This window comes from Caretta caretta, chromosome 25 (genome assembly GCF_965140235.1).
Source record: "Caretta caretta isolate rCarCar2 chromosome 25, rCarCar1.hap1, whole genome shotgun sequence".
In the NCBI taxonomy this organism is placed as follows: domain Eukaryota; kingdom Metazoa; phylum Chordata; order Testudines; family Cheloniidae; genus Caretta; species Caretta caretta.
In genome coordinates this window covers 18,602,924-18,616,135 of record NC_134230.1, presented here as the reverse complement: position 1 = coordinate 18,616,135, position 13,212 = coordinate 18,602,924, and the positions used below count along the sequence as shown (strand labels likewise).

Here is a 13,212-nt window from a genome sequence, read left to right as displayed (position 1 = left end):
ATCAATAGCTGGGATGTGAAATCCTCACTTCTTTATTGTTTTGTCATTATAGTTCCCACTTTGCTATTGTTTGTCTGTATAATCTCTGTCTGGTTCTGTGATTGTTCCTGTCTACTGTATAATTAATTTTGCTGGGTGTAAACTAATTAAGGTGGTGGGATATAATTGGTTACATAATCATGTTACAATATGTTAGGATTGGTTAGTTAAATTTCAGGAAAATGATTGGTTAAGGTATAGCTAAGCAGAACTCAAGTTTTACTATATAATCTGTAGTCAGTGAGGAAGTGACTGGGGGTGGGCATGTGGGTGTGTGAGATGGGAACAGGGAATGGGGGTAAAAATTGGAATCATGTTTTGCTAAAGGGGGAAATGGGAGCAGGGAATGGGAGTAAGGAAATTGGAATCATGTTTGGCTAAGGGCAGGAATGGGAACAGGGACACAGGTGTAAGGCTCTGTGGTGTCAGAACTGGGAAGGAGGATACTAAGGAAGGAAACTGGAATCATGCTTGCTGGAAGTTCACCCCAATAAACATCGAATTGTTTGCACCTTTGGACTTCGGGTATTGTTGCTCTCTGTTCATGCGAGAAGGACCAGGGAAGTAAGTGGGTGAAGGAATAAGCCCCCTAACACTTTCCCATAGTTAAAAGAAAAGGAGTACTTGTGGCACCTTAGAGACTAACCAATTTATTTGAGCATGGGCTTTCGTGAGCTACAGCTCACCCATAGTTGATGCACGATGTCGTACTGGCTCACACCTCCTGATACTGTTGGTGGCCGGTGATGTGTTCGATGTAGATGTCCCTGGACCATCAGATGGTGTCCGAGACCATAAGGTGCCACATGAGCCATGCGTAGCGTCGACCGATCCCACAGGTCCGCAGCACACGCTCGTTGCAGGGGTCCCAAGCGCTCCGATGATCAGGACATCCATCTGCACCTCGTAGCCCTTCGCTCCCAAGGTATCATAGAATATCAGGGTTGGAAGGGACCTCAGGAGGTCATCTAGTCCAACCCCCTGCTCAAAAGCAGGACCAATCCCCAATTAAATCATCCCAGCCAGGGCTTTGTCAAGCCTGACCTTAAAAACTTCTAAGGAAGGAGATTCCACCACCTCCCTAGGCAACGCATTCCAGTGTTTCACCACCCTCCTAGTGAAAAAGTTTTTCCTAATATCCAACCTAAACCTCCCCAAGGAGGCGGCCAAGGGGGTGTATTTTTCCAGCTTACGAGCTCGGGCTTCGCAGAAGGCCAGGGTCCTGTTCTCAAAGGAGACCATGACATCGATGAGGATGATCTTTTTCTGGGCCTCATCTGTGACTACCACGTAAGGTCGCAACTGGCTGTCAGTACCGGGGATGGCACAGTTCACGGCAACCTCCCTCAGGCACGGTGCGATGGCTTTCACCAGGAGGTTCTGGATGGCATTGTGGAGCAGCTGCCAGGCTCTGGAGTGGGGCTTGCAGCTGCACAGGATGTGCGGCAGGGTCTCGGAGTAGCCGCACTTCCTGCAATGCTTGTCTCGGTTCCTGTGGCGGACGGCTCCGTTGAGCGGGACGCAGTTGAGCTGGGCACAGTGGATGAACCGCCAGTCGGCGAAACGGGTGAAGCTGCCCCCGGCGAGGAAGTGGTTGCTGGCGTCCCACTTGCTGGTCAGTTCAAAGGCTTTACCCTGGTCCAGTTTACGCTAATGTTAAGCATCCTCTATTAATTTCTTTTTGACACAGTTGAAGTTCCCTTTTATACTACTAGATACACCAGCATGCACAGAACATAGACAAGATAGTCTAGTGGGCCTTTTCTATCTCCCTATCAATGTGGAACCGTTCCTTACAGTACATTTTCAAGTGTTTTGTCCAATACTAACTAAGAAGTAACCAAATCAGAAATTAATGAGCTACTACAAATTTAACACTTGGCTATAACTAGACGATTGCTACTCAAGTCCCAAACCTAGTACTTCTGTAGAATTTCTGTAAGTTACGAAGCCAGCATCCTCCAGGGACACAATTGAGACTGAGGTGACCAAGATCCGCAATTAACATTTACGTTAAAATTTGCTTGTTTCAGTACTGAAAAGTAGATTTAATGCAAATTGACAGTTATCTAGGAATTATTTTTAGCTGAAGCAGCAGGTCATCCAGCCATCTAATCCACATAATAAGTCTTCAAAAGAGCCCCGATGCTGGTGTTCAGTAATCACTACACCATGTAACCACTGGTATTTAAAAATAGCCCATTTACAGATGTGACTTTTGTTCTCTATTATAAGAAATCATTCGAAACAAAATGCTACACAGATGAATGTAAGTTTCACTTAGAACACTACTGCCAATGCAAGTCCATACCAAGAAGTGGAAAAAATGGCACGTTTCCAATTAAGGTGTTATTCACACATTTGGGGTTTTTAAAAATACCTTGTGAAAATATTAACATAACGCTGCACAAAAGTATCATAAGAAACTTCAGATTTTAAAATTAATTTAAACTAGTTTCTTAACTTTTTTTCTTCCTTGCTCCCCCTTTCCACTCACCACCTGCAAATCTGACCCAGCACTAACCCCCCACTCAGTACATCCTTTTACTGAAATAGAAACTATCCTCAGCAACTCTTGTACATTTCACAAGAATTTGCACTGCAAGAACTGTCACCCTTGAGAACGCTATGATCCTGAAGCTTTTGAATTCTAATTTAGAACTGTCTCACGGAAAGAGTGAAAAGTGAATATTTTATGAAATATTAACAATAAAGTAAAGCGTGTTGATAATGAAAAATATTTATACAAATGTAACAAACTGATATGCCTCTTGAAGTAGCTTAATGAGGATCATACAAAGCAGCTTATTTCAGTGATGGATCCAGCACCTTTGCATACCTGCTTTAAGGCAGAGTAACACTACAGCAATGATGACCTATTTTCATTATTGCAGACATTCTGAAAAGGCCAAAAGTTATAAAAAAAATTACATGGTAACACACTGAGAAAGTAGTTAACAAAACAATGCTAGTTTGAAGATACACATCTCACAAAAGCAAGGATAATTTCTAATTTGTGATTAAGACGACCTGTCAAAGCTTTCAGGACCCAAATGTAATCTACCTGGGACAACGGTCATATTTGGAAGATCTTTCCTCCTGATTTCAAACTAATAATTGAAAGAGCTGTCAGCCACATTTCGGGCCAACAACCCTGACAGCCTCCTTTTCAGCTTTGCATTCCCTAGACAATGAAGAACCACTGCCATGCCTCGCTATTAACCTGAACTTTTTGTGCCTAGTGATTTGTCTCCCAACCTTAATATTTTAATTATGGAATAATGATCAAGATGAAAGGCATTTCCAGGGGATGAATGGACAGCTGGGAGACAGTGGTCTGAGGTACTTATTGCAAACATTACATGCTAATGAAAGAACGTGGACATATGGCATGGAGAGCATTTCTAGAGAATTAATGCCAATGTAAGAGAAGATGCATTTGTCTTAAAATGTTTCTCACCCTCTCATTCCCCCTGCTCCCTCCCATCCCCGCCAAAATATTTCTAAGTAATTTGCAGGATTTTCTTCTCTGCAGGATGGAGGCATACAGGGAAAAAAATGCTTCAGCCTTTAAAAACGTGTGTTGCTGGAAACTGCGTCTTTAAATTATATTCTTTCTTTGAAATATGTCCCAGATACAGAACTTGTGACCCTTAAAAGTTATATCAAAATCATCTCCATAGCAACAGGCATTCTGAGGTAACATACAAAGGCAGCAAAGGGGGGGGGGGAGAGGGAGGGAAATAAAGGAAGAATGGGGGGGAGGAGGAAATAAGTTTGTTCCAAAAATAATAGACCAAAAAAAAAGCATGAATGTGATCATTTGGATGTGAGGACTTGTTAATTACTGATCTTAGCTCTTATCTGTTCCACTTGAATTGGAGAATTTACCAAAAATTCCTTAAAGCTAACCTGCTAATTCCTTAAAGCGAGGCTCTATCCTGATATATAGGAATACTACATTTAAAAGCAGCGGGTTACATAAATGCCAGCTTCTTGTCCTACCCAGCAAAGACAATAAAAAAAGACAAAGCTCCTTCTATCTGCCCCATCTGAGCTGGTTCTCGCTCCCTTCAAAGCTCTACCTTTGGCCTTTACTTGGCAGTGCAATTAATTACACAGTTGACAACAAGGCAATCAGAGGTCAGCTCTGGGCTGCCAACAGCCTCTTTCTACCCACAATGCCTCAGTGCCGCTCGAACTGTGCAGGTCTCAGTGTTTCACTCATTAAATGGCCATGTTAGAGGTAATCATGCTGCTTAATTCCCTTTTCATTCAACATATGTATAGGGTATGCTACAATTACAGATGACTGACAGCAGTTTCTATTAAAAACTATTCTGTGAACCTTTAAATTAGTGGCCAAAAAAATCCAATAAAGTACACTAATTTTTTCCTTAATGTGTTACACTTTAAAAATAACATTGATAAATAGGTTTTATTTCAAGCAGGCCAAAAATGCACTAGGTTTAAGAATGCTGATCTCCAGTTCTGTTGATAACACTGCAGTGTCAACCTCACTAAATAAAGGGACAGGATAGGGGAGCAGAAGTTGTACTTTTAAGTTGTTCAGATGAATTTTCCCACTGAAACTATATCCTTGGAGAAGGAAGATAATGTAAACAGCTAGAATGGGAAACTTCTTCTAACTCTTATTAGAAAGTTTACAGTGAAAATAATATTTAGATCCTTAAAAGGTGACCAGTCAAGGGGGACATTTGTGCACCTTGTGGGCTTCTTCATTGCAGGCAGGGCTGACAGCACCGCTGAATTAAAGCTGCCCAACACATCCCATTATAAGACCTTGTTTTCAGTTGCTTACAGCTGCCGATCTTTAACTTTTGGGGCATGAATTTTCCATGCTGAGTGCCTGCCTCACATGGAAGTTTTCAAAAAAATTCCACCATCTATAAAGAAAGCCTGAAAGAGGTGCCTTCTCTGCATGCCTTCAGCACCCAAAATCAAAAAGGGGCTTGGGGTTATTTTTGTTTGAAACCTTACAAAAAGCTATTATACCTTACTTCCCTGTTTTGCTAGTGGCCTGGAGAGTTAGTGGGATTGCGAAACTACAAGGCACTGAAATGTGAGCACCTGCACAGGGAAGGGATTACTAGATTTTGTTAACACCTATTTAATTCACATTTGGAAGATTTTCTTCACAACCACATAAGGGCTAGAAGTGTAATATTTACAAAATGAAAGCATAGATTCTGCTGCACGCTTCTTTGGTGAGGGGTGGATTCTGCAGCAAATTCCATGGCCGCAGAATCACAAAAGAGACAGGGAGCTAAGTACAGCGTTTGAATTCAATTCTCATTTCAGCTGCAATCCTGTGTGATGGCAAGTCAGAAGGTAAAACTTTACTTCCAAGAAATAGACCATGTAATTTTGCTCTACTTAATTTTCCAAGACAGTGAAACTGAGACACAAGATCCCTTCTTATAAGCTAAGCTCTCTCTTGGAAACTGCCCCAGATATCCCCAAATTTGAGTATAAATCTGTTCCACTTCTACTAGGAATGTAATAATTGCCATTCAGGAACAGACTAGTGGCCACATAGTAGAGTATTCCATCAACAAAGGCCAGTCCCACATACTTCAGAAGAAGCTGTAAGAAACTTTTCAGACAGCTACAGGATAGCCTGCCCCAGGGAAAGTTTCCTGCTGACCCCCAATAGTTAAAGCTTGGCTGAAACATGAGGGTTTATATCCCTTCCTTCCTTTTTTTTTTTTTAAATTTACCAGAACAGCTCTAGATATTCTTGTTACCAGTAATCATTTTTTTGAATCCTGATAAGCTCTTGGATTGTGATATCCTGTGGCAATGAGCCTCACAGGTTAGTTATGTTGTGTGGAAGTATTTATTGGTTTTGAATTTGACACTTAATTTCACTGAAGGTCCCCTTGTTCTTGTATTAAGAGAGAGGTACCTTACAGTACCTCTGGCTCTTCAAGATGTGGAAGTCAGTATGGATTCCACTGCAGGTGCTTATACAAAGGCATAAGGGGAACAGCCACGATCTTCCCTCACTTCCCCTGTAATTCAAAGCCAATGTTGTTGAGGACTTCAAAAAGTGGGGATAAAGGGCGAGTTGTGGGATCCACACAGACAACAACATCTCAAAGAACCACAGTCATTGTAGGGTAAGTAACCATTCTTTCTTCAAGTACATGTCCATGTGGATTCCACTGTAGGTGACTGGCAAGCACAACTGCTCAGTACGTGGGACTCTCCTAAGCAGAAGAGGCACCTGCTGTGTTCATCTTTCAGTGGAATTAGCCCATCACAAGATAGGTAGTGCTTGAAGCCCACAGGTTTCAAATCCACCATGTTGAGAAGGCCTGCATAGGGGTCTGGCTGAACATTCACTCCAGATGGAATGATAGCGTTGACAGCAGTGGCATGTCAGAGACTCAGAAGAGTTCTGGATGTTATTATGAAGCGTTTGAAGAAATGTAGCCAAAGCTAAGAACCAGCAAGTTGGACACTCGTCAGGTTCCATCTCGCTGCCACAAGTAGTAAAAGGGAATGGAGGGAAGGTCTTGGCCGCCCCACCCTTTATGCCCTCATACAGGGGCACGAGGTGACATCGGGTGCATGCATGGCCTGGACTGAGTTACTTAAAAAATCCAATCGCACATGCACGTGGCACATACGTACTTACAACAGGATCCACATCAACTTAAACCAGAGAATGGCGTTCCTCATTTCCTGTCTCTACACCATTTATTATGTGTATTTTTAAAAACGTGTTCTCTTATCTCCTCTAGAGGAAGTAGTCCCTTGTTTTTCAATTTGCATATGACAGCAATTTTCCATGCCACATATTCATTCCTGTTGCCCATTTCCCTACCCCCTCTAAATCAGCTACATCTTTTTTTCAGATCGAGTGACCAGGACTGAACATTCCAGGTGAGGCAAACTATTTTTAGGATGCATTATAGCATTGTGTGTGTTCTTCTCCCACCCATTCCCTATGCATGTTACCATTTTGTTTGCTTTGACTTCTGCTGCATGTTGAACAAAGGTCTTTACTGAGCTGACCACGATAATGCCCCACTTTTCCTGTGTGCATCCAGTTAAATACATCTATAAGGTGTGTGAGTTCTAATTATGCTCTCCAGCATGTATTTCACATTTATCAACACTGAATTTATCTGAATTTTTATGAAAAGACCTGTCAGCCAATCCCTATCAGTTCACTGAGTGGTCATGAGAGACTGGACACTGTATATTCAGCGACATTGCAGAGGTAAATCATGTCATCACGACAGCATGAGGTTTAAGACTACCACAAGATGACAGCCAGAGACTTCCATCGCAATCCACCATCCCAAAGACTCGCTCGGGTTAGAGATCAGCATCCCTTTGGGATGAGCTGGCAGCAGCAGGGAAGGCTTCCAGAACCTGCTGGCCAACCCTGCAGCCAACGATTCAGCATGAAATTATTTAAAATGAAAATGCCTTGGACATGGGTACAAACCCAATTACAAAATCCAGGAAGAAATCTGTATACTTTTCTGGCTCATGAAAGTTAAGGTTAAAACAGGGTTGGGAAGGAGCCAAATATACTGTTGACAAAGTTCTCACCTTAACAAGGGAAAGCAGTTTTAACAGGCAAATTATATCTGAGGGCATAAAGGGAGCCCTTTAAACAAAGGGATAAGAAATTGCCTTTACGTAAGCAATTTAAAAATCTGACTTAAAATTTACAGTCCCATTCTGTGCCAATCACAAGGCTCTCCTTTGGGCTACATATTATACTCATATTTGTTTCCTTTTCCAAATAGTTTCAGCACAATGCTACTGAGCTGTTACATGTGCGCTGGGGGAGGGGGAGGAGAGATTGCACATTTTGCCTGCTATATCTCAACTTTGGTTCAATGAAATGCTGGGACTGCATTTCTACCTAAAACTACCTAGTTTGACAGAAGTTCTTATAACTTGGTCACAAAAATAAAATGTTCAAACCAGAGTATTTAGAACCATCTTGGTAATCACAGATTAAATAGGCACTGTTGATTCTGTAGCCACTGTTGTTTCTGTAATTAATTCTATTTAGAGAAGAAATTGTTCAAAACAGCTTTTGCCCACAACTTGGGCTCCATGTGTTCATTATCTTTATTTAGGGCCAAATTCTAACACATTGGTATAAACTCAGAATGACACAATTTACTTCAACTCAAATCACATTGAAAGCTGCAGATATTCAGCACTCTAAGGTCATTTTTCATTTAGGTTACTAAATATGAATTTAGGAGCTCAAGTTTAGGTACTCAGGTCAAAATTTTCAAACCTAAGTTTTAAAACAGGGACCATATTCAGTGTTCAGTTACAGCTGTGCAAACAAAAAAACAATGGGATCACACAATGTAAATGAGAGCAGAATCTGGTTTGTAGAAAGAACACAACTTGTTTCATACTCCTGGGTAAATTGGTGCTACCAGTGATTAGGAATAAAAGTCATCCTGGAAGTGGACCAAACTTGATCTGGAGTTAAGACATAGTGGGAATATCTACATGGCAATTAAAAACCCTGTAGCGGCTGACTTGGGCTCCCAGGATTTGGGCTAAGGGCTGTTTAAGTGCAGTGTAGACATTTGGGCTCGGGCTGGAGCCCAGGCTTTAGGATCCTGCGAGGTGGGAGGGTCCTAGAGCTTGGATTGCAGCCCAAGCCCAAATGTCTACACCGCAATTAAATAGCCCCTTAGCCCAAGTCAGCTGGCGTCTAACTGCAGCAGAGACATACCCAGTAAGGGAACGTACAGTGCCATTCAGAGTAGAATTGTCCTTTAAAGGAAATAATTTAAACAAAATGAAGGGTATATAGTATTAAGGCAGCTCAATTCTTAACTCTCCTTCCTGTGCCTAAGCATGTCAAAACATGATAATTAAGATGACTCAGTTCTAAGACTCATGCAATGCTTCAATACAAAAAGAGTGCATCAAGAACTGAGCACCAGAATTGATGAGGAATTATTCTTTTTTCTAGTTGAGAGTCCCAATGTTAAAAATAACTCCTTTTGTATTTAAAGATCTATAAGTGACAGCTTTAAAATGTATCAAAGCGTTGAGTTGCTTTTAGTTGAGATCATGGAAATTAAGCACCTCCATTGTCAGTAACTAAAGACAGTTTCATGCTTCCATAAACATCTGATGAATTCAGCAAAAAGGAAGAGAAATGATAAGGAACCAAGATTCCTGAATAGAAGAACTTTGGGGTGTGCTCAACACAGGAGCTACCCAGTTGCTTGGGACTGACTAGATGTCAAGCCAAATTTCACAGTGCACTAATAATGCAGTCTACCAACATTATTCTGATTCACACCTCAAAATGTAGCATCAGAACTGCCAGGTTGGGTGAGGTGTTTCCCAAGGGCATAGGCAAGGCTTCCATGAATTGCTACACTTATCACACATAGTATCACTTGTATTTTTGGTTTCCTCATTCTTCTTGGCAGCAAGGTGTTTTTAATGTGCCCCACTATGGCTATCAACAGTGATAAACAATGGTGAGAAATTGTAAGGAAAAACAGTTTGTGTAGAAACACCCAATGCTCTTACTCGGATAACACTGTGCGCACAACTCAATGCTTGTTAAAAAACCAACAAACAAAAAAAACCCAAACACACACCACCCATTAAGGTAAGACTTTGATACATGCATAAGAACAGCCATACTGGGTCAGACCAGTGGCCCATTTTGTGCAGTATCTGGTCTTCTGCCAGCAACCAGTGCCAGATGCTTCAGAGAGAATGAACAGAACAGGGAAATTTCAAGTGATCCATCCCATTTTCCAGTCCCAGCTTCTGGCAGTTGGAGGCTTAAGGACACCCAGAACGTCGAGTTGCATCCCGGACCATCTTGGCCGTCATTGATGGACTTATTCTCCATGAACTTATCTAATTCATTTTTTAACCCAGGACAGATCCCACATAGGTTAACTTTAAAGCAGTCAGTATCTACACCCATGGGACAGCCTTCCAGCCAGATCCATACACAAACTTACCCCTTGGTTTCCTTGAAACTGGATTGTTGGTCTCAATGCAACAGAGTCCTACAAAACAAGGAAAAAACAAACAGCCTCAGTCATAACATGCACTACCAAAAATATTCAAATAATTCAGTTTGCATTAACAAGGACACTACAATATATATATATTTTGAAGTGAACTAATGACAAAGTATTGCTACTGATCTTTTAAATTGAACGTTTAATAGGAATAAGAAAAACCCTATAATGCTTCTGGCACCTTTGAAATGCCACATATTGAATTCCTTCTTGATCCCTGTAATCATTAACTTACACCATGAAACAGTATATTTGAGGCACATACAGATACATTGGTTGTATATTTGCAATGCTTAAGTAGTTTGTAAACCTACATTCTTAGCAGGGGATTAAGGGGAAAATCTGTTACACCACTCAAATCTAGAATTTTAGGTAAATTATCGTTCCACTTAACTCTTCAAGGTACTTAACTGTCAGGTTCCTGTTAACAGTATCTTACAACGAGGTTGTGACACTTTCCGACTGCCCACTTAAAAAAAAAAACAGGTTTTTCCTTGTGACACTAATTTGCTTTCATTTCAGGAAGTTGCATTATTTTTTGTTCAGTCATGACCCTATAAAAAGTTCCTTATAACAGATATCAATTGAATTCAATAATTAAGTTATTTAAATTATGGATACACGGTTATCCAAAAAAAAAAAAAAAAAGGGTTTGCATTCCCTGATACCTTAACGTTTGATGGCACTGGAGGCTAAAGAATAATCAGCTTCAAGTCATTACTTAAAAGATACTAAGAATGAAAAATAAATGTATATAACTACCAATTGGTTTGGAAAGCTTGTAATCTGTGTAGGTTCTTTTCACTTCCTAAACCCCAAAACATTTCAGTGCATTTTAATGCAATATATACTTGCCAATAGCCCAGCAACCATGCTCTACTGATAGGGTAGCAAGCATGTATAATTAACACAGTTTGGTAGGGAGACGGATTTCAGTATCAGCCTTCTAAGTGATGAAAAGCAAGTAGTTACATACACCTTGACTATGGCCATTTAAAAGGAATGAATTCCATTAGGATTTCTCTCTGAACTGCTTTAACTTTTCTGATGTGATTGGGTGCATGCAATAGGGGAACACTTTCTGTGGTATTTCCATGTATCCAGGAAATCCTGACATTTCAGAGACTCCAATGATTAATCACCCCAGAAATATGCATACGTAAGAGGGCGTGCCTAGCAGTTAAATAGTTAATAGCTTCAGAGTCTATTAAGCAGAGTTTCCCTATTGAATTCCATAAGGGATCTTTCCAATTGACATCAAATTATTGTGGCTTAGCAAAGAAAACCTCTGAAATAGAAAAAGTCTATAGATAGACAAACAACAAGCTTAGAGCAAGATGAAACCCACTGGGTGTTTCACTGCACATCCATTATGATTTAAGTCATTAACATAGCTTCCAGCAATGTAACCAAGTCAGGTACCCACTATGACTAAAGAAAAACAGTGGTCTTGACGTCTGGTAAGCACTCACTTTCTGCATTGTACTGAATACTCTGCAGACAGGATATAACTTTATAGTGAAATGATAAACTTCTTTTGTGCACTTCATACAGGGTTCACTAAATTCTTTAAGTACCACGACACTGCATACCACAGCACACTGTTCATAGACAGACTGGCCAGCTCTTGTTCCTGGTGTCAGCATGTACTGTACAGTGTATGTCCATAAATTCATATGAATGTAATTTAGGGGACACTGAATTTGAAGGCATTTTAAAGAACACTGCATTGCATAAGAGCATTGCATTTTTTTATCTAATTATAGATTTAAAAGCATCTGCAAATAAATCTGGAAAATTACTTAACTGGAATAAAAAGCAATCACATGAAGTTCAGAAGTATTGTATGCAAATCATGACAAATTTGTAATCACAGAACTTATTTTATAAATATACCTATCCAACAAGCAACAATCACTTTTGCACCACTGCAAAAGTAAAGATAATTTATGAAAGATTCTGGGGCAAGGAGACTCATGAATTAGGCGACAAGCTTTAGCTTTATTGTACACTGTACTTTTCCCTACCCTCGAAAGTTTATCTACTGTTCTTCCCATCCTACACCCAGAGGTTGGAGATTTCTTTGATCTCTTCGTTGGTGATTAATTCTTTCCATCCAATGGCAAGGATCTTTCATAGGCACTTATTTTTGAAGGAGTCTAGTTTTTGTCCAGTGTTTTGATAGATCTCCAGCTCTCACAGCCATATGTTAGCACTGAGATTATGTTTGAATTGAAAATGCTCAGTTTTGGTCTGATATACCTTTGATTTCTCAGTTTTTTTCTAGTATCTCTGATTTCCATGTTGAGTTTAGTAACTGCTGTGGACACCTTTCCTATCTAAAAAAACAACAAGGAGCCTGGTGGCACCTTAAAGACTAAGATTTATTTGGGCATAAGCTTTCGTGGGTAAAAAACCACTTCTTCAGATGCATTTCTATCTAAATGTTACTTCCTTCTCAAGGTCTCCATTGGCTAGTATGATGCTGCCCAGGAACTGTTCTTTTTGTTTTTGCCTTCTACTGTGATGATGATGCTTGACATCTACGTTTTGAGGATGTTTGTTTTGGTGTAGCTAATTTTGAACCATGCTTGGCCTACTGTTTTTGCCATGTTATCTGTCTTGGAAGCTTTAAGGCAGTGATGCTCTGTAGTGCAACATCACTGGCAAAGTCTAGATCTTCTAGGCATTTGCTATCTACTCACATTGCTAACACCCTTCTTCATTACCCAGTCTATCGCAATGCCAAACAGTGGACATAACGCACTACATAGTGTTATCTGCTCTGTTTCATTACTGTTTCAGATGCCTCAAAATAGGAACTACAGGCAATGATAAATGGATTGAAAGGTTATCAAGGTTTCACTCTTTCCACAAACACTATTAGCTACTTCCCACAGCAATAGACCTGGATCCATAAGACAGGTGTCTCCAAGCCACATCCTGTATTATGGTAAAAGTGAGGTGGCTATTTTGTGCTCTCTCTAGTAAGATCACCATTAGACCAAAGCTGTACTAAATCATGGCTATGGTCCTTTCTATAGTAACACACCTTTTCTTAAGAGTGAGGGCCAAGAAGTCAGACACTGGAGAGCTTGTA

The 13,212-nt window shown here is 40.5% G+C and overlaps 2 protein-coding genes across 3 annotated transcripts in view; one reads left to right on the top strand and one right to left on the bottom strand.

Moving 5' to 3' along the window:
• UBA52 (ubiquitin A-52 residue ribosomal protein fusion product 1) overlaps nucleotides 1-13,212 on the top strand; it is a 375,240-nt gene that overhangs the window by 282,257 nt on the left and 79,771 nt on the right. The gene's annotated exons all lie outside the window — the stretch shown is intronic.
• Nucleotides 1-13,212, bottom strand: part of ELL (elongation factor for RNA polymerase II) — an 88,768-nt gene that overhangs the window by 37,987 nt on the left and 37,569 nt on the right. Inside the window, exon 2 of the mRNA XM_048830875.2 lies at nucleotides 10,050-10,097. Within this exon, the coding sequence (XP_048686832.1) occupies nucleotides 10,050-10,097 (48 nt within the window). The remainder of the gene's footprint in view (nucleotides 1-10,049; nucleotides 10,098-13,212) is intronic.